This window comes from Staurois parvus, unplaced genomic scaffold (genome assembly GCF_062004578.1).
Source record: "Staurois parvus isolate SC_StPar_1 unplaced genomic scaffold, SC_StPar_1.0 ptg000099l, whole genome shotgun sequence".
NCBI lineage: Eukaryota > Metazoa > Chordata > Amphibia > Anura > Ranidae > Staurois > Staurois parvus.
The window spans coordinates 1,419,793-1,442,478 of record NW_028317895.1 but is presented as its reverse complement, the minus strand read 5'-3'; the positions used below and the strand labels follow the sequence as shown (position 1 = coordinate 1,442,478).

Below are 22,686 nucleotides of genomic sequence, written 5' to 3'. Positions count from 1 at the left end.
TTTGCCTTATACTCCTACCAAGTGTAAGTTACATCCTTTTTGCATTGATTTTACATATTAAAGCGGTTTTGCATTATGGAATCTTTTTTGCTTGGGCTCATTTCCCTATGAGCTTCCCTCAAGGAGATCATCCGATGACATCTTAAAGCGGTGGCTCCCTATTGGTGGTCCTGGATTGCCCTCTTGGCACCTGGAAGTTCGGATGGTATGCTGATTTTTCTGGTGCTGCCTCTTAGATGCTCAGAAATCCAGACACCCATTTACAGATGACCAGGAGTTGGTGTTATCACTCAAATGCGCATTAATCTGGTTAGTGCAATCTACACCTATACACCTTACCACTAAAGTCACGTGTGTCATACTGCTGTCACGGATAGACTGCTAGTTCAGGTCACGCACGTCCACTAATCCTCAAATGCTGGATAATCTCTTCTTTTGATTGAGAATCAACTGGATTTCATATGTATTGAGTTATTTTTATCCATTTAAGAGACGTTATCATTATATGATTAATTATCCAGAATCATAACTGGATGACCATTACTGTACATATAGCGTTGCATGTCATTCTGTTTGTTTCATTTAGAAGGTTTGGGGTTGTTACCTTTCATGCTAGCTGCTCGGTCCATATAGATCTAGCGCTAGTACCAAATCCAAGTTTTTAAAAATCATATAGAGCCCGTCTCTGGAGGAGAGGAAACCGGGTCCTCCAATTTCATAGAGTGGTACAGCCACCCATCCCAAATGCCATGAAATTTCTCAAGGTTGTTTTTTATGGTATGGATCCGGTGTTCTGCCTGATAGACCCTATCAACCTCTCACTTCCACTATGCTATGGTGGGGCATCTACTCTGCTTCCATAGGCATGGTATTAGGTTCTTAGCAGCATTTAAAAGATGCGGGGTAACACTACATTTATAAATTTTGATAGAGGAAGGGGTGCCATGAAACAGATAGTGTAAAGGGGTGAAATCAATAGGCTGAAGGGTCGTTCTCTGGATCCAGGGGGAAATATCCCTCCAAAACTTTTGAATCTTGGGGCAATGCCACCAAAGATGTAAAAAAGTGCCTTCCTGAGTGCATCCCCACCAATATCTATTATCAGCACCAGGGAAAACTTTAGCTACTTGAGAAGGTGTCCTATACCACCAAGATAAAAACTTAAAGCACGACTCTTGCGTTTTGGAGCTAATGGAAGAGGTATGAGTTATCTGAATAATTTTCCTCAACTGCGGGGGCTCCAGTGTAAAACCCAATTCAGCCTCCCATTCCAAATATGGTAAGGAGTCGTCTGAGAAAATGTGGACAATAAACCTCTGTACATCAGGGATAACAAGTGTCTGGAGTTCCCCAGCTCTACACATGAAGTCTCAAAGGAAGTAAGGGAATGCCGGGCTCGCACTCTGGGGAGCAACCTCTGAAAGAAATCATGAATCTGACAATAATACTAAAGGGGTAGTAGATGCCTGGATGGGGCTAAGGTCTGACATCTAACAATCCCCTCTCCTCCCCAGACGTTAAAAAAGGATGTGTCCTCGCCAGGTAGAAACGAATGTAAACCTCCCAATGGTGCAAGGGGCGAGGTCAGAGGGGAGAGGGCACCCAACTTATTAACATGGTCCCAAACCCTCAACGTGTTAAGCGTAACCGGACTAGTCCAACTGGATAGCCCTCAATGTGCATGCGGGACCCAAGGGGCTCCAGCCAAATTTCCACCGGCTATACTCTTTTTCAAAGGGACCTATACCTTATCTGCAGCATGATGAGTCCAATTTACAATACGAACCAGGGCCAAAGCTTTATAGTAAAGGGAAACATCTGGAACTCCCAATCCCCCATCCTCCTTATGCCTGTGGAGAAGCGAAAACACTAATCGAGGCCTCCTCCCCTGCCAAAAAAAGTCATAGACAGCCGACGCAAACGGCTAAAAAATATCGGTGGGAGATGGATCGGGATCGTCGAGAATAAATATAAAATTTTAGGCAGGATCGTCATTTCAAGGGTGTTAATTAGGCCCAACCATGTGAGAGCCGTGTCATGCCAAACATCCAGGTCCCTCTCCACCCTGTAATTTTCTGAATATAACAAATTAGGATCCAGAGAGATCTGGGTACCCAGGTAAGTCAATGTGACAAATTGAAAATTGGCATTTAATGAGAGTGCGAGGTCCGGGGGGATCATAAACAGCAGAATATCTGACTTCCTGTAGTTAATACTAAAATTTGAAAGGGAGCCATACCTGGGAGCCAGGGGATTAGCAATGTAGAACAAAATATCATCAGAGTAGGCTGAATGTTTATGTACTCCAGAGCCAATAGACACCCCCTTGATATCATCACACACACGTTTAAAACACTTTGCAGACCATTTTAGTTCACATGTTTGGGTCATGGTGGAAATTTGAGGTAAATTAGATTCTCCTGCTCTGTTAAAGTAAACCTGTCAGGGATGCGGGTATGACCAGAAGTGTGTGAACTGACACAGGGAAACGCAGGCTTCAGATATAGTAAATAATATAATTTATTAAGACTAACAATACAAACGCAGTGCAAAACTAAACATAACAGTGCAAACAAACTGAACCAAACCTCCAACAGATAACAAACATACGATACAAGAGTAGTCAGGCAGGCCGGGTCGGTAGCAAACGGGCAAACGGAGTACCAGGAGCAGGCAGGAGAGTGGTCAGGACTAGCCGAGGTCAGTACAGGCAGAGTTCAGGCAGCGTCAGGACAGCAGAAACAGGATCAGGAAACCAGGGCCAAGCAAACAGTACAACAAGGCACTGACTGCAGGTCTGGCCATCCCTTAAATACACCACCTGCAATCAGCCCCAGGTGATGGCTAATTGCCGAAGTGAGCCTCTGGTTGTTGAGAGCACCCGCTGGCCAGCCCTGGTACTGGTACTGCAGCCCACAAGGCAGGTGAGTCCCAACACTATTGGCAAGTCCATTCCTGACAAAACCTGTGGTGGCAATACTTCTAATATGTAGTGGAGCAACCCAGTAGTTTCAAAAGCAGGAGACTCTATGTTGTTGAGACCATCCATTACCAGAAACCATTGGCAATGGCTCCCAGGGCACTCAAGCAGAAGCCCAGGATCTGTAGGTGCTCACTTTCAAAACCATCTGTCAGTTTATTATGTTTATTGTCATGACAAGTTTGGTCAACTTGGGTTTAATATCCTTTCCTCATCCCTGATCAAACCAAAGTTACAGCTCTGCTTAGCTGATATAAGTTTATGTTATCCCTGATCTGTGTACCACCCAACTATCAAACTCTAGTTACACATATGCCTTTGCTTGTGCAAATTGCAACAATTCTTTTTTTCTGTAATATTTCTCCCTTTTCTTTTTGTCATTTTCTACCTTAAAACATTGTCTGTTTTTAGAAAATAAATACAAAACAGGTACTTTTTGATGAACATGTATTTTATTAGATAGATTAGAAGTGAACTAATTACATAATCAAATGTCATTAGTTATAGAATGATAAATTTATGCCAGCATGCACCAAAAGAAAGACCACTACGAATAAATCTTGATTCTTGAAACAATCTCCAATTTTGGTCATCCCTAAAAGAAATAATCTAAAAGTTAATTTCTAAAAATATATTTATGTTGTGCATTAAGAAGTTAATGTTTATGTTTTTTTCATGTGCTACAATTGTATGTTTCACTCTCAAGTCAAATAAGTATAAAAATAAAAGTATTAAAGGCTAGGTATAGCTAGTAGTAATTAAAATTAACTGGACTACTTTAGAATTGTTGAAGATGTTTCACAACACATCCAACTGGCTTCCTAAGTTCAAACAAGTGTTGAGAATACATCCATATGGATAATGTCTGTAAATACTTTCATTATATTATTATTATTATTATTATTCACCTGTATTTAGTGCAAAATAAAAATACATAGGTATATAAAGTTTTGTAATTGTATCCTTAAATAATCTTCATTAAGCAAAATGACATAAAAGCACATTAACATGATAAAGATTGTTTAGTATCATATTATTGAAGAAAAAATATTAAAACTTACAAATTTAATTGAGGATGCCAAGAAGTCCACCTTTGCCTTTGCCTTTGCCTTTGCCCCCAATACCAAGTTGATTTGTTAAGTCTGGCAGATCCAGCCCTTTCTAATGAGGGGACAGCAGTGTTTAGTTAGAATCCATTTTAAATTGGTTTAATTATAATATAAGCACTATTTATGAATATACTTAATATCAATTGATATTTAAATCATGAGTGGACAATAGTAAGCTGAATTACCCTTTGTTACACAGCAACAAAGTCCAGCTGCTTACGCTCTTCCACAAGTCTGATTTTGCACAGAAGTAAGCATTGTAATAATCGTGCTATCTTATACTGTACATTTTATAAAATAAATGAAGAGCCCTGCAGAGAAGTGAAGCCCACCTATAATGACCAATGCAGATAAGCAATGGACATAGACATGTATCCCTTTGTCTGACATATAAAAAAACAGTAAATGATTCAACCCACTAGCATAAGCACAAAACTAAATCAATATATTAAGACAATATCTAATATTAGGTATTAAAACATTATGAAGGCTAGAGATATTTTCTGTGTTTCTATAAATGAATGCTTATAGATACATTTAGGTAACATTGGTTTATATCATAATATCAAAAGATCTAGTATATTTGTCCAAATAATAAGCTTTATCAAACTGTGATGCCTAGTGATTTTCATTAGTTTCAGCCAGTATGAGCATTATCAATGCACTATGTTATTAAGCTGGAAGCAAAGCTTATGTATGTATTGAGAAAATGTGGCTACATGTCTGTATTTATACAGAATTATAAACCATATATACACTTCTGGAGATTTTTTCCATCTCTTTTAATCTGTAATGTGTAAAATTTGAAATTGTACATATTTCCTTATATTGAATACCACATTTTACCCCAGTCCTTCCTCTCCCCTCCATGTCCCAGCATTCATTTTTTTGCCATATTCCTGTAGTAAGAATCACTTTTATTACTCCCTGTGACATCACCATCATACCTGTCAAATTCTTGCAGAGGCACATACTGGGAGTTCAGTACTTACTGACGTAGGCATGCCTCCAGAGATGCATCCCCCAATATCCCTGTTTGGGTAGGCCTTTGGGAGTCAAGGCAGCAACAATGGGAACAAATTCAATGGGAAAGATTTACTAAAATTGGATGGTGCAAATCTAGTTCAGTTCTGCACAGAAAGCAATCAGCGTCTAACTTCAGCTTGTTCAATTAACCTATGGTAATAAAACCTGGAAGCTGACTGGTTTCTTTGCAGAACTGCACCAGATGTTGCACTCTCCAGTTTAGTAAATAATCCCCGATGCATGTCTAGATGGATAGGGAGGAATGGGGCTAGGCAGCTCTCTGTAGCCAAGCAGGCTGGTCTGACAGCCCCACTTGGGTTTTCCATCTTTGACATACATGTCAACCACTTTTTTTACTAGCACATGTTAAAGAGAAACTGAACTGGCCTGAGGTGACAACTGATTGCACAACAGATTGTGATGTCTGCACATATCTATGCTGCTCTTCAAATTGATCCCTGTGTCCTTGTAGAGCACTGGATCAAGGCTTAGGCCGGAACCCTGATGTCTGCCAAAGTCAACCCAGAGCCTCTCTCCTCTTGGGACAATACACTGCCCCCTGTTATTCATTTGCAAATGCTGGCACTTCAAACAGCTATGGCATTTGAATTAACGCTGTTGGGGCTTAATATGGACTTGGGAAAAAGGACCCATGCACACCTTTGAAATTGGATTTAACATACAATTCCATGTTTTCTGTCACTTCAAATAGTTTGTTTGGGCCATTACAGAATGATGTGTAGTGTAATGTCCTGTACCAGCACCAGCTATTACAATAAAGCAGCACTGTGTTCCAGCAGCAGTACCGTATATATCATATCTAATTATTTCTCTCACATCGAAAAAAAAGAAGAAAAAAACAAAAAATTATAAACTTACAAGTGCTTCACTCAGCTTTAAGAGAACTTTACCCTAGAAAGTAATATTTATAAATTAGCCACACATAAATATATTTCTATAAGCACACAACAGTATTGCTGATTACCATCATGCAAAACTGAAATCATGCAGCACTTAAAACAACTAATCAGTAGAGTAAGTACATTTTGGTAAACAAAGTGATGCTGTGTTCAATATGAATACCCGTCATATGTGAGGGAAATGTTTAAAACGTTTATAACTAGCATATGATATAATACACAGCTTCATCTTTTACTAGCATTCACTTTACTGGATAAAAAGCCTCTGCTTTGGTCAACCAACCCTTCTGGTTCTGTGTATATTTCTTCAATGACTTGACTGAAAGAATCAAGGTTGAAAATAAGACATTTTCATGTATCATTATGGGACATAGTATATATAAACTCTGGGATTAAGTTATTAAAGGGGCAGAAAATTTTTATTTTGCAAAGTTAATGTTCACCTAGTTGAGTGAATACTGTGAAGCTTTGTTACCTTTGAAAATCCACTCATGTAAAAAAAAGTTATTTAAAGTAATAATAATAATAACAAAAAATACATAAATAGAAAAACTTTTGCTTGCCTGTGGATTGAAGTTAACACACATTCACCATAGTCAGTAAACTAAGAAAACATTAACTTTGCAAATTAAATATTCTCTATTGTTACGTTATCTACGTGCTTACAACCCTGTCAGCTGGACACTTATTTCTGACGCACCATTTATAAATGACACCAACAGGCAGCCAATACTCCCATTTATGCCTGTGAACTGAGCTATCCTCAGATGGTTTGGTTCATGAACACTATGTACAGAGCTAATTTGAGTGGCTCTGTACCTAGTGGTCACTTCGATTGGTCATAGAGAAAGTAGTGTTTTCATCTGTGTGCTTTGCCTTTCCTCTCCAAACAAAGAATGGGGAGGAAAGATAAACTAATGAATGGCTTATTCATTAGTTCCTGATCACTGTACAGATCAAGGCAGCAGCAGATGCAAGTAAAGTGTTTTTTACTCCCTCCCCTCCTATACATATGATGTAAATACTGTGCCTTTCTGTATATTAACCCTATACCTCCTTTATCCTGCACATCTGCACATGAACCCCCTCTTATTCATCCTCCCACTGTATGTGATCTGTGCAATAACCCCTCCTCTGTGCATAACCTTTATGTGCTATATCTAGTGCACCATTACAACTTCAATACCACCACATTTCTCTACTTCTGAAAAATTGTGGAAAATAATAAGATCAATTTGGGGTACATAATCTCTTAAAAGGAGTCATTTTGCAGTGTTACACTGTCCTGATATTTTTATATAAAGTATAGTTTTTTTTTATTCTTTTTCTCTCTGTATAAAAAATAGCGCTAGTGGTTAGTGAATATCACCAACAGAAAAGCTTGGTCTAAAAAAAAAATTTATATACATTTAGGCGATCTTTGAAAACTTACTTCTTCAGGGAAGCCTACCCCACCTCCACCTAAGAACTGTACTTGAATCACCTCCACCAGATCATCCCCTGCAGCTATCACCTTTTGTATCATCCATTCCTTTAGATTATAAGCTCCACGAGCAGGGCCCTCCTATTCCTTCTGTACTGAAATGTATTGTAATTGTACTGTCTCCCTTATATTGTAAAGCGCAGCGCAAACTGTTGGCGCTATATAAATCCTGTATAATAATAATAATAATATATATATATATTTCAATTGGGTACAGCGTTTCAGACAGAGTCAGTCAGTGTATCACACTACTGGCCTGGCAATAAAGGGGTAATATAGGCTGTTACTCATTTGGTTAGTAAACCCCATTATCCTTTGATTTACAAGATACCTTTTAGAAAATATCAGCACATATTTTGGTTGCTTATTAGTGCTACATGTTTGGTTATTTTTAAATCAAACTCCTAGCAAAAGTGATATTATTGTGTTATGTGCAGCTTTCATCCTAAGATATATGATTAATTTAAATTCTTTACAACATGGCAAATCATAACACTGTATCAATCCACTGGTTTGTTTACGTATTATATGGTAAATCAGTTCTATTGCATAATTAAATTTATCTTACCGCCAGTTTGCATAAGGTATTAAGCACCGTTTCAGTTATTTCAAGGTCCTCCTATAAGATTAATGGTTAAATCGACATTAAAAGAGTAAAACACATTGGTTTATCACAACACAAATACAGATTACTATGGCAGATTGCACATATTGCACATATTGACTATTTTTAACACGTAGTTACCTTTAGAAAAGGCATAAGAAACAATATTCATATATATATATATATATATATATATATATATATATATATATATATATAGTTAAAACACAAGAAGCGTGAAAAATATAAAATGATTAATATGAATTCTTTCTAGATGAACCTTATTAAAAACTAATAATAGAATTGAATTACAGAATAGAATTACTACCGTGTTGTATTATTGGTTTATGATAAGGTATGTTGGATTGTGAGACTACTTTAAGCAGGTATGTAAGAAGGTAGCACATGCTTTTAACAAGCTATATACAGCATAAATGACTGCTATGGAAGTGTTATGAGACAGAGGAGAATCCCTAGCAATTGACCTTTTTTTCATTATAAAATTTTATTGAGTCTTTTAACATTGTACAGACATCATAACAATAAACCAACAATTTGCTAATTTTAATAGAGAATATACAAATGATAGTCATGAAAACCAAAAATCATTACACGGTAATTCCCAAAGGCACAATAGCCTGTCTCTCCATCCACTTCCTGGCTAAATACTTAGTAGAGTATGCAATCAAACCAATATTGGGAGGAGATTATTAAGTGGTACCAGACTTCAGAAGTACTTGGAGGCTTTTTATTAACTGTAAGGGCAACCTATATTTCGGGGGAAGAAGACATGCCAAAAGAGTGTCTTTTTATTTTATGCAAAAGAATATACTTGGAGACTAAGAGAATGAAGCAGCTAGTGGAGATTAGAGAGGTCAACTAGGGAGAAAGTCCGGAAAGAAGAGTCTGAAGGGAAGGGAGAAATGGGATAAAAAGGGGGGGGAGGGAGGACCGATACTAACTGAAAAAATAGCCTGCAGAATGTACCTATCGGCCCAGGATACGCCTGCTAAGAGAAAGATTGTGTCCCTAGCAACTGACTTGATGTGGTGAAGCTCAGGGGCGGACTGACAACTCATGGGGCCCCCGGGCAATAGGGGATCATGGGATCCTGTGTCCTTGCCCAAACTCAAAAAAGCCTATTAAAAAGGTACCAGGGGCATCTCATGGGGCCCCCTACTGACCCCGGGCTCTCGGGCAGTGCCCGAGTTTCCAAATGGTCAGTCCGCCCCTGGTGGAGCCACTGACAGGAGTGAACATGAGTCTTCTTGTTTACCACCTCTTTGCAGAGGATAGACCACATGCTACAGCCTATGAGCTGCAGTCATCCCAAACTGCTCCTTAAACTAGATACGCCAACCATTTTTATTTATATGTGACTGCTTGGAGATTGATTTTTACATCATTAGCCCAAATCCATATACTAGGCCAGTGTTCTTCTTTAAGGTATGGGCATTTGACTGCTTTTCTCTGTAATGCAAGTGTGAAGTGTGAAGTTTTCCAAATTGCCCCTTATATAATCACCTCTTAAAATGAAAGAAATAGAAGCCCTTTATTAAATATCACCAAAAGGTAATGCAGTGTTAAATGGTTTATTGGGGATTTTCCCCAAGGGAAGCCAAGCCTAACTGCAGAGTTCATTAAAAACATAGGTGAGCACCACCACACTGTGCAAGTTATGGGCACCCACTTGAGAGATTTTTTCTTAGGAGTGTAGGCTGCATCATCAGCATGGATTAATGCTGTAGGCTACATTTATGGTGGAGTAACATGGAGACCATGTGAATGTGTTGAGGTATTTGGTTCAATACAAAATGTGTTTACTGAATAATGTAAATAATGATTTTTTAAATAAACTGTAGCAGTTGCTTCACTCTGCTGAGCATTATAATTCATGTGATATTTGTAACTTACCACACAAGTTAGAATTTGCAGAACAATTTTATGACACGCATCTCCAAGTTGGTCACCAACTTTTTCCTAACAAAGATATGAATGTTAGTATATTTCATTTCATGTGCAGTATGTGTCAAGTCATTATATTATGAGAAGTTGCTGTTAGTAGATAATATAGAGGTGCCTAGAGACATTAGAGATTGTGTGCCCGGTCTGATGGTTTATGATGAGATTAGGGACCATTAGGGACCATGTCCTATTAAATTCAAACCAAAGCATGCTTGGGGGACAAAATGATCACCATAATTTCTATCACATTAAGCCACTCCTCAAGCATTGGCCCCACTGTCCTGCACAGCTACCAACGTTTAATTTTTAATGTACATATTTACACAATCATTCGTTAAAAAAAGCCATCTGAGGTTGTGCATGAAAGCTGGCTGACATCGAAAATCTGCAAATAATTTTTTGCGTTTTTTTTTAAACTTTCTGTTCTGCCTTTTTTTTTTAGCAATCAGGCTCATGTTTTATAACCTTTGTAAGGGTCAAGTCAACATGTTTAGGAAAATGACCCCTCTTTGGAAGCAAAGACCTTCGTTCCTCTGCTTTCTTCTGGTCTATTTAGCCAGTCGTGAGCAAATATACAGTATACAGTATAAACCCAATACTCTTGTTTGTAGAGAAGTGTGTGCATTTCTCTCTGTGATTGGCCCAGCCAAGTCACATGAGAGGTGGAGAAAGTCCTAATCTCTGTAAGGTTCTAGTAAAACAGCTCAGAGTTTATATAAAGCTTTTTTTTTTTCTTCTGGCAAGCGGAACCTATTAGCTAGTGAATAAAGAAAATGTAAGTAAGCAAAACAAGGTAAGGAGGGGGAAAGGTGATTAAGAGAACTTAGTGCTGTACTAGCAGCTTAAGAAATAGCAAACAACAGTCCAGCCAAGTGTATTGTAAAATTATATGATCATCTCCATCAAAATCTGTTTTACCAAGCAGTCTTCTATTTTCAGAACTTGATCTCCAGTACATCCAGTATCTATCTGTTAAGATATGATAAAATACAATGATAAACGCTGCAACAGGCAGAAATTAAAATTAGTAATTGTGAGAAATTGTTTTGTATAAAGCCATATATAAAACAGTTATTAGCTGTTATTTTATTATCTACAAAGGTAAAGCAGCATCTGAGATTTTATGTGTTGTTCCTGGCAAACAGTTTCAACTTTCCTTACCCTGGTTTCCTTACAACTAAATCCTTCTATTGACCTAGTTTAATGTCATTGTGACCAGAAAAATACCCTTGACCTGTTGATGTAATTCTGTTAGGTCTATATAACAAATACCAAGCTATACTGATTTAAAGGAAAGCTGAATGAATCAATGATATAAGCTGCCACTGCTACTTTCCTTATGATAATGCTTTTTTCCAGGAGTTATCTTAATAAATAAATTAAACAAAAGTTTTAAAGGAAGAAATAACAGAAGCATCTTACCAAAAGTTGATGGAATGCAAGGAGGAACTTCCGATATAATTCTGCATTGTTCGTTTTCTGTTACATAATAACAATTGTTACATAACCATTTTTAAAACTAACAAATGTTATAAAACAATGCACAGCATTGAGCAAAGACAAATGTCATATCAAGCCTCTTATGATATATTATATTTGTAATTATGTATCCGATGGTTGTGTTTCATCTAGTCAGGTTAGTGACATCAATTCTGTCTGCTGTTGGTAACCAAGTAAAACTTATTTTTTTCATAAGGGAGGGGTATAATCCCAATCAATTTTTTGTCATCTGTGTCCCATTGAGTAGATTTCTCCTGTAAGCCCCTTTCAGATGGGGTGGAATCGTCAGTGGATCCGCTTGCTCAGCGAAGGATCTCTCTGCTGATCCCCACTGAGAAAGCAGATGACAGGTCTGTGTCCACTCCGCTAATACAGAGTGGACACAGACACAGCCTGCTGTTTTCTATGGCGAGGTCAAGATGGAAATGGACCAACTGTCTGTTTCCATCTGACTGTCATTCAATCCGATCTGCCGGATGGATGGGGAACGGCTCGGCTGTTTGACTGGCCAAGCCTCGATGTCGTAACTTCTGCACGTGCGCCATCCATTGCGAGTGCAGCGTGCATGTGCCAGGCTGCTACTATAATAAATATCTCCTAAACAGTACGCATTTATGAGATATTTACTGTACCTACAGGTAAGCTTTTATTTTAGGCTTACCTGTAGGTACAAGTAAACAATGGGGCTTTACTACAATTTAGCTGGGAATAGTAGAATTAAAAAACTCAAGAAACAACAATTTGAGAACAGCACACATCTGCATGTATATATAATGTAAACTAGGTATGTAAAATAAAATTATTTGCAGTTCACTGTCTTTTTTGTAAGTGGAGTCCATAGTTACTTCCCAAAATCATTGCCTTTTTTATAGCACCAAACATGGCAGTTTTGTTTTAATAGCCAAATGAAATACATGCAATATATTGTAGGTTTTCAGAAATAAAGAACAATAAGAAATATTTGTAGTATCCTGTGCATTTTTTTACTGCAGCTTTTAGTTTATCAGTACGACTGTAAAACTTTGCTTCAAAATATAATTGCTCTAAGTTAAATAGTATGTTAGAATGTTTCTCTTCTCACATAACTGAACATTTAATTGATTTTTGCCTGTTTTACGACTCAATGAGGTGCAATCTTCATGCTCATTTATGTTTAAGGAAAGTTGGAAATGTGATGTAGTTATCGACTCTATACCTCTGTATTATAAACTGATGTTTACATTATCCTTTGTAAGAAAGTATCCATAAATAAATAAAGAATTAAAAATAAATAAATACATTATATATATATTTGTCTATAATAAAGTAAAGTAAGGGGTTATCTTCTAGATGCTTTTTTTGCAATGTTTTTGAGTTATTAAAGTGGTTGTAAACCCTTACATATACTTGAAGTAACTGGCCTCAGGTGATACACAAATCCTCCTACATAAGTTGTTTCTGTGTATTTGTAGCCCTCTCTTCTTGACAGCTATTCAAAGTCCAGAATTTAAACAGCTTGTTGCAGAGTTCAAAAAAAGGAGGTGGGGAGCTGAAGTTACACACAGCAGATCTCAGTGTGGAGAACTCTGAGAGTTGTTTGGAGGGAAAGGACACCCCCCCTTTCCACACATCTTACAGGAATAGAGCCAAGGCTGTCAATAAGCTGGAGATCCCTCCCCTTTCACTATTTTTCTCTTGGTGTCAGGAGAACTTGTCCGAAGTGATTCATGCTGATAGCAGAGGAACAAAGCAGCAGACAGAAATGACACTTAGTGCACTGGATTGAGACAAGTATACACTATAGAGGTATATGTTTTATTCACATTTCATATCTGTGGTTTGCAACCACTTTAATTCCATAATTTAAAGATCCACTTTTGATGTTTAGGAAAGCATTTGTACCTTCTTATAATGTGCACCAACACCCCTGATTGAAAAATACAGAAATGGTCTGCAAAATTTAAAAAATTAAGACAGGCTTGTGCACATATACATGGGTATAACAACATGACTTTTGAAGGCAAAAAATGCTGAATAACTGGTTTATTCTTAGTGAGTATTTTCTGTACACACAGTAAGTACCACTATCAGTTGAAGAGACCACAACATGTCTGTGCTTTGTACCGGGCCTGCTAGGAGCTCAGTTCCTAGCAGTCTAAGTGCTGATTCACATATATGTGCATAAGCTCCACGTGACATGTAAAATAACATTGCTTCCTATGGTGTCTGTAAACATATGCCCGGTGCACTGACAGCGCAGATTCAGTGTAGTTTCAGTGCAGTTTGAAAAAGGGTTCTGTATAATTTCTAAGCAATGCCTTCAGGTTCAGGGGTTCAGGTGCGGATTACAGGCTATTGACTTCTATGGGAACCGTTTCTAAACCACATGTGTGAACAGGATAAAATTCTGATCTGAACCTGATGTAAGCCTGAAATGAGCAGCTGAACAACTACTGAGTCAATTAGTTGTGAAACCTGAGCTTCAATCCACACCACACATGTGTGAATCAGTTCTAAAACTATTTAGATCTCAAAAAACTATTTTCTACACACACTGGGCTCTTGGGAGACAAAGCAGTATAGTTTCACTGGGAAATAATTTAATGTACACATATGGAGAAGGAAAAAAAATTCTGTAGTCCAGCAATCAGCCCCTAACATACATTTTACCTAGGATGACCACATTAGCAAGGCCATGCAGTATATGCTTTTCACTAGTTCTAAGCTTCCCAATAAAGATCAGGTTTAAGTCGACTTTGACTATAAATAGATTTAACAGATGGTATACACATGACTTGAACAGGTTATTTGCTTCCTCATTCCTAATGCTGCTGATTACTCATGTTATTGTTGTAATAATCTTTATTATTACTATTATTATGTAGCACCCCTCTAGATAGCCAGGATGAGCTAGTTGCTAATTCCTAGTTAGGTTGAATAGCAACCTGATAAATAGTTAGCAGGATCAAATTTGGGTCAGGGCTGAGAGGCTCCCCAGGCCAGTTCCCTAACAGCTCCCTCTGCTCTGGAATTTTGGAAAAGATTCTAGAAGCAGTAGGCGTTGGTAAGGAGGAGTTGGCCTGCACACTTGAAGTATTTTGGCCAATCCCCAAGCAGGAGGATAGGCATGGAGCCAGGGCAGCCTTTGAGTGTGCTTGAGCCTGCTCAGCAGCAGGAGTGTTTGCGTAGAAGATGTGAGGAAGGCTGAGGAGCAGGAGCCTGGGAGGGGGCCAAGTGGGAAGTGGCCTACCTACAAGCTGTGGATCTGGAAAGGAGGATCACTCAACCACTCCCTGGAGGGAGGACCACCTGGGGAGCCAGCCCAAAAGAAGGCCTGAAGGCAACCACCAACCCAATCAGCTCACATGAAAAGACTGAGTGAGTAATCCAACACTCCCTGAGCCAGTAAAGGGGAATAGAGCATTCTGGTGGGAAACCTGACTAGCTCCTTACCCAAGACTGTTCTACTTAAAGTGGCATACACTGGAATTTCCTCCAGGTAGCTGGATGAGAAGAGGATTCATCTGGGGTTTGGGGTGGTATACCAGGAGAGGCTGGAGACTCTCCAAGAAGGAACGTTTTGCTGTAAAAAGACATGTACGTAGTTGCCAGGAAGTTGTCCTCAGTTGCAGTTCCCTTGGGTATCCTATACACTCCTCACCCCATCTAAGTTCAAATACCCTAATAAAACGAAAAAAGAAAAACAAGAGCAAGGACTGTTTACTGTCTCTGAATTGTAAGTCTGAAGGAAATGCCAGTTGCCTGGTTGTGCAGCATTATAGGTGAACCCAAAACATCAGAAACTCCTAAGGGGGTAGTGCTACAATTGTTGTTATTATTATTATCATTCAATATATATTTGGAAATTACATTTGTTATTACTAGCAAGACTTATATATGCTATTAAACATCTTCAAAGGAACTCATTTAAAACTCTCAATGGTAATTGTACCATAACAGAAGAAAAAAGTAGAACTAATGCAAACCTTACCTTAGCTTGCGAAAAACAGCACAGCATTTCCTGGAGTCTCAAAAGAGTGTCAGGAAGAGAAGACTAAAAAAATACAAAATTATTGATTTTGATGCATTTTGCTGAATGGCATAATGAAAGTTATATTACAGTACTGACACTTTGATCTAGATTCTGCCAAATTAAAAAGCAGTTTATAAAGTGGATGAACTTTTTAAATAGATGTTTTACATCACTGAAAGACATATTGATGCTGTAGTAGTTTCATTAGATTTCACCTGTCTTGATGTTATACATGTAAATAACTTTATTTACACCAGCCAAAAATAAGGAAAAATGAATAACCCATTAAAAGATAACATAAAAAAAAACAGCTTTTGTTACAATATTTGCCTGTAATCCAGAGATTTCCCCACAATACTTTTGTGACTAGATGTCCTCAGTCTGATAGCTAGCATCATTTGACTCACTTCTTCTAAGCCCAGGTCATCCTGGACCTGCCGAGCCCAAAACTGGACAGTAAAAGGAGAAGCACCACAGTGATGAACTCATCTCTCCATTGCTTTCTCTTCCTATCAGTATGCTTCTTGTTAGCACAGATTGGCTTCTTGTGCTGCTTCTTCCTCTCACACTTCAGCCCTCCTGTTCAGGGACTGCAAGGAGCTAAGATCAAATGCTGGTAGTTACACTGCTTGTTCTCACATCAAATGATGTGTTATATGGCTACAGAGCTGTGTCCAAATGTTTATTTTACATCTGACTAGAGGTCAGCTTTAAAATGTTTATCCAGCCACACTTCTTTGTCTTTGGGGAAGCAGTTTGACCCTGACAGGTTTTTCCACCATTGGAGAGGTCTAGCCTAATTTCCTGCCCTGCTGAAAACAGCTTCACTAGACAGGATTTAAGGAACCTCCCAACAGCAACACCAACTGAATTAAAAATGATTTCTTCAGTAAAGTAAGAAAAGGTTAGCACACCTGTCAGACAAGAAAGAGAAGATTGTAAATCTCTTAAAAGAAGTTCCACATAGCAGAAAAACCTGTCAGGAGCTCTAATTCTTTCTCACTGTATCAAGAACTAAAAAAAAAAGCTTTTGGCATGACATACACTTTAATATATATTTAGCCAGAGAAATTAAGAGTTGGTAATAAATTGTTGTACAATATAAATGTTTATGCATTAATTTCACAGTGTGCATCGATTCCAATGACAGACTAAAACTTCAACTTTGCTTTAAAGGTGGCGTAAGGCAGCCATTTTTTCTATCCTCAACACTCCTCCTGCACTGCATAGAAGGATGATAGTGCTACCAGTGTGTGCCCCCGCCATACAGGCAAGTGTTGGAAGTACTGCACTACTTTTTACTACACTGAATTTTCACTTTTAACAGATTCTGTATCAATGAAGAGCTTTGGATGCTACATCTACCTATGTGCCATGCACAGCAACCAGGCAGGGGGCTTGGAAACACTGAGCCTTTGGTTTTAGTAGGTTAGGCATTACTGAGCTGCACTAAGGACGGAGTGTCCAGTATGAATATTCCAGCCTGAGTGCCCCCCCCCCCCCCCCACTGTGCCTCTATGAGTGCCACCTAGGGCAACTGATAATTGACCTCATGGGAAGTCATGTGACTGAAACCACTAGGTGAGGAGTAAGTGTGCTATGTAAGATAGGATATGGAAGCATGTAGTGCTCATCTAGCTTCACCCATGGTTTACTGTTTAGGCAAAATATATTTAAAAGGGAATAGAGTTGGTGCAGAATTTGTCCTCTAGTTAGTCCATAGGTGAGAATTGAGCGCGCCCTTGTAGCTGGAGTGCATGCTCCGAAACGTCATTGTGTCACTTCTGGTCAATAAGCAAGGTGATATGTTGGCTCTCATAACAGATCTTTCTTCATTTGATGGTACACGAGAGCTGACCATTGTAGTTGCAGTCTACATTTCTTTGGCATCAAGGGGGGTGTTGGCAGAGACCATCTGACCGATTAAGTGGCTGTGGAGTGGCCCTGGAATGTCACTGTGTTTATGGCTGTATCCCAGGTACAGGTCACGAGGAACGCTGCAGTTCACCTGCGTTCCACCGCAAATTGTGAAGCACACTTGGCTTCCTCCACACTACAGCCTGACCTGGACTTACTGTACACAGCTCCAAGCCTGTTCTAGACCCATCCTCTGTAGGTTCCACACCTACAACATGTCCACGCCCATCCTGGAAGTCAGCCATACACTAAAGATGTGCCTACATATATCTCCCAAGATGTGAGTGTTATTTTAACTGACTTGTAATAAACTGTTTACAGTCTACACTCAGTGGCACCTTCTCCACCTTTCCTTTTTTAAAAAAAATATTTCAAAGTCTAACCCAAGGTTCTGGCCCCCTCTCCACAAAATTCACCTCCAGCCTTATTTTTTGTCTTTTTATATTCACATTTTTCCGATGTGTTCAAGCCAGTCACATGATGGGCTGGGGCTTCTTCCTCTTCTGATCCTCTACAGTGTTGAGTGGTCCCCATTGATACAGAGCACATTACTGATGTGATGATGTCACCACCAACTTTTGCATCATTATATGTGGGTTCAGGGCACCTTGGCAGATTCATGATGCCCTGCTCTCACAGTATCTAATAACTGGGTGTTATTTAATCCACAGGACTGTGAAATAATGCGGGGACAGCACTAGAGAAGGAGGTGAGTATTGCTTGCTAGAGAGGATTTTTGTTTTGAAACTCTTGCTGGGTAACTGTTTCAAAAATGCGTGGGGTTGAAATTTAAGCAGCTGAATACTAGTAGCTGAACTCAGACAGAGAGTCAGTCAACAAGTGATTATTTTCTCATTAAGATTTATTGATTGTGACTTAATTAGAACTATTGATATTTAACTGTAGCTTTTAGCACACATATTTTTGTATGTTATCTTAATTTTTGCATTATCAAACAGAAAAGGTGTTTTTAAATGTATGGTCATTATTAAAATAATTGTATGCTGCATTTGTTCAAAGAAGTATTACTACTGAGGTAAGAAATAATCATTTTTATTCCTTCACACACCAGGTAAGAAGGGAGCAAGGGTCCTTTAAATCCTTTACCAAATCATCTCTGATCTTATACAACTATGAACAGAATATATGGTCATGGAGATATAGAAAAGTAACTGAGTATCTGGGTTTCTCTCCTGCTACAGACATCTCTGATCTTAGTCTGACATACCTTCAATAAGTGTATTATGCAGTCACGTGAAATGAGTTCGGGAGCAGGGTATGTATGTTTTCCTTTGGAGGCAGCAGGGATGTCTGTAAAACAAACAGGTGATGATGATAAGAATGATGCTGATGTTATTGTAATTATTATTAATATCATTATTATTATTATTATTACTATGGCTATTTTAATATTATTGTTAATGTAGAGCCCAATTAACCCCCCTCTTAAATTATTTAAGCCTGTTAAGTATGCTTAAAGTGGTACTAAACCTACAACAAATCAGTCTGTATATGCAGTAAAGCATGCTTGTTATAATCACACTGGAACTTAAGGGATTTATCTTCTGCATTGTGTGAAAATGCTGATCCTGACTTCTCTGACCCTCCCCTTCTTCCACTGTCCTCCTCTCATCTCCCAATAAGACATATCATGTGGAGACACTCTAAACATGCTCAGTTTGGTGTGTATTGCTAGAAAGGTTTTTTTTTTTTCTTGGGACAGTGCATGTGATCAGCACAGGGCCAATCAGCACTGTCCAGATAGAGGTCAGGTGTTCTGCATCTTTCTAGAGCAGAAATAAAACTAATCCTACAAGCTTTAACCAGTGCTCTGCTGAACACTGATAGGAATCACAAGACTGCTCTAACTGCTGATGAGAAAAGGTATTTAGCAGTTTATATTTACTAAAATAGTTGCATTTCCATGTTCTGTGTACTGTGGGAGACCAGGTATAGTGAATGCAGGGTCTTGGGTCTGCTATGCCCTCTGTGAGTTTGAGTGAAAGCTAAGCAATTAGCAAAGCTCACACTTCCTGCTGTTTGGAGTAATTTAACTCTGACACAAGGGCTGTGTTGGACCTCTGCAGAGACACTGCTGCTCTTGCATGATCCTGCCCTGCAGACTACTAATGGGGGACAGGCTGTTTTAGGGAAGCTGCAGATTTTTTATAAACAAAAGCTTTGTTTACGTAATTGAACAGGAAGGTTCAATTGGGTTTTAAGGCAAATTATAGACAAAAGCAATGTATATTGCATATTGTTTCCTTCTGTAGATATCTTAGTCTTGAGAGCATTATGCCAAGGGGAAATTATTTACCCTATTATTAATCTATATTTTCAAATAAATCAGCACTGGAAAACATGAATTCATTCAAAACACTCAGCTTTCAGCTAATTGTGAAGCACAACCCCCATGGGTACCATTCAAAGCACTTACCTTTCAATTAATTGTGAAGCACAACTCCCAGAGATACACAACTAATCTTGTTTCTAAAAGCTTAAAACTACATTTACATATGTTTAAATTGTTAGGATAACAAGGGATTTTGTATCATGTCTAGATAGGCTAGATGAACGTTGCTGTTAAGCATTTTTATCTGGCACCTGGAGTAGACACACCATTTGTGAAGACTGAGTAGCTGTATAAGGGCTTTCTGGACCCTTATGAAAGATTTGTATCTAATGACTCCTCCTGTCTAGTAAAAAGACATAGAAATCATTCTTGCTTTCCCAACTGTGTTCCTGGTTTATAATGACCAAACATTGCAGCATAGTGAACACCTTCATTACTCCCTGTAAGATATGCGGAATACTTCTCCCATTTCTCCCAAAGATCATTTGTTCTTGAAGGAATGTTCACTATTTAACCCTAGCAGAATTTTATGACAGAGCTCAGGGTAGCATAGACTACTTCACATATCTATCTATCCACAATGAATAAGAGTGGGTACTTGGGCAATGTTTTACTTTGTCCCCATCTGTCTTGAACTGTTTGATAATGTCATAGAAAAGAGTAATCATGCAACATCTGACCAGGGCATTTCTCTTGCATTAAAATGCAGGTTAAGGCTCTTACATTAAATGTTGCCTTTGAAATGAATGCCTTCATTTATGTCCCCCACCTGCATGCTAGTATTGGCACAATGGATACAGTGCAGAAACACACTTAAAAAGGACCTGCACCATGGAAGCTGTTTTTTTTTTTTTTTTAAAAAAAGGCCATCAGAGAACAAAGAATTTGTCGCCAACATTGCCTGTAGGCTTTCTACAGTTTTGACTGCCAATGCATGAATTACATTTTACAGAAATGTAACATATCCAAGTATATGTAGTAGTAAATTACTAATTTGTTAAAGACCAGTTCACAATGAAAATGATGTTAATTATATACAAAATCAGTGGTTTTGCTAACCTTTAACTGGACTAGGTGCACATGCATCAGAAGTCATGTATAGTTACTAATTCATTATATATGTTTAAAATAATATTTTCAATAAAGGCTATGCCTCACTAATAACAGCACTGATAGAATAAATAAATCAACCAATCTACTATAATAGTTTTACACAAATGAGAAATGTAAAACAATACTGTTATGAAGTTCACTATAAAAGGATACGCAATCTGACAATCTAATAATTTATAGCTAGAACATAGTTGTTAGAAGGTAAAATTAGCACAGATGAAATAAAATATATATATATTTCAGTTAATTAACTAAGACCGCTAATGCAATACATTCATTTCTAAAATCATATCTAAAATTTGGCATGTGTGTAACATTACATTAAACATAAATGTTGAGAGTTATTTTAAAGAGAAATATTTTACATTGGTTTTGGCTTACCAAAGCAACAGCTTAGAGCAACCAGTAGAAAGATAGCTGCTGCTTTCATGATGACAGAGGGTTTGTGGGTTCTTGAGGAATACTTAGAGATTGCCACAAGATCTGATGAACCAGTATGAAAGTAGATGGTATTTATATTATTGGAAGATAGTTATGTCATCAGGTGACATTTCACATGACATTTTGTAAGTACTTATGAAAAGTTTCCAAGCTACACCACTTAGCCATGCCAGATTATCCTAAAATTAAAATTTACCAAATGTTATGGAGTCAATATTAATTTTGGCATACCTAGGCAACAACATACCTAGGCAACAAATAGAAAGACAATTGACGTTTTCATGATGACAGTGGCTTTGTGGGTTCTTAATGAATATTTAAAGATTGCCAAATATTTTATATTCATGTTGGCTCACATACCAACAGCTTTTGAGCAACCAATAAAATGACAACTGCTGTATTCATGGTGATAGTGCTTTTTTGGGTTCTTGAGGAATACTCTTTAATATTAAATCAGATGGTATTTATTATTATTATTTTAGTTATATCATCAGGTGACATTTCACATCACGTTTTGTCAGCATTTCTGAAAAGTTTCCAAGCCACACCACTTAGCCATGCCAGATTATCCTTAAATTACCAATTTCCAAATGTTATGGATTCAATTTTGTTTGTAGATCTGCAATTAAAGAGCAACATAAATAAATTATATGTGATATTTGCCATTCTACTTATTCTGTATGATCGTATAATGTCAGGTGTTTCAAAACTAAAGTGGACAACTAAAACCACTTACAGGTTTGGTAACTTGAGCCTCCCTATGCCATCCAGAGTATCATTTAAAAGATGAGATGTTTTAAAGGGCTTTTAAGGCATAATAAAGATAAAAGGATATTGATTGGCATAAATATTTATGATAATATTTTAAAATATTTACTGAAATTAAAGTGTATGTATGTCCAAGGCTTCTTATTTTTGTTTTTGGATATAGTAGTGATGGGTTAAACCTCCCTGAATTTATTTTTCTGTTGTCTGTGTCCTGTTAAAGAGATTTCCCTTCACTCCCTGTCCCAAAGATGCAACAGAAAGCAAAGGGAAATCCTCCAGGGTGAGGAGAATTTCTTGCTTTGCTGTCATAACAGGTTTGCCCATTGGGAGATTTACCCTCAAATCTTGTTTTGGAGACAATGCTAGCACTTTGGTCTTTATCATGAATTTGTCAAGCTGGCAATGATTACTAGGACAAATAGAGAAGGTATAAGTGAGTAATTTAATTTAATACATAAATACTACCTTCTCTTGAGCTTTTTATCAGCCTATTGC

General features: G+C 38.0%; 1 protein-coding gene across 1 annotated transcript; it reads right to left on the bottom strand.

The window, feature by feature from the left end:
• Positions 1-3,410: 3,410 nt before the first annotated feature.
• Positions 3,411-21,453, bottom strand: LOC149467807 (uncharacterized). Its single transcript, XM_089671160.1, has 10 exons — positions 21,364-21,453; positions 18,745-18,827; positions 15,558-15,620; positions 11,510-11,566; positions 11,006-11,056; positions 10,037-10,102; positions 8,087-8,137; positions 5,995-6,027; positions 4,042-4,141; positions 3,411-3,575 (listed from the first exon to the last, which is right to left on the bottom strand). The coding sequence occupies exons 1-9, from the start codon at positions 21,410-21,412 to the stop codon at positions 4,046-4,048; spliced, it is 549 nt and encodes a 182-aa protein (XP_089527286.1). The 5' UTR covers positions 21,413-21,453; the 3' UTR covers positions 3,411-3,575; positions 4,042-4,045.
• Positions 21,454-22,686: the final 1,233 nt, after the last annotated feature.

Bases quoted from the DNA above. Each gene is read 5' to 3' on its own strand.
- LOC149467807 (XM_089671160.1), bottom strand. From the start codon at position 21,412: ATGAAAGCAGCAGCTATCTTTCTACTGGTTGCTCTAAGCTGTTGCTTT. The intron at 10,103-11,005 runs GTAAAACAGATT...TATCTTTGTTAG, and splicing joins TGAAAATAGAAGACTGCTTG to GAAAAAGTTGGTGACCAACT. The intron at 6,028-8,086 runs GTAAGATAAATT...ATTACTTTCTAG, and splicing joins ATACCTTATGCAAACTGGCG to GGTAAAGTTCTCTTAAAGCT.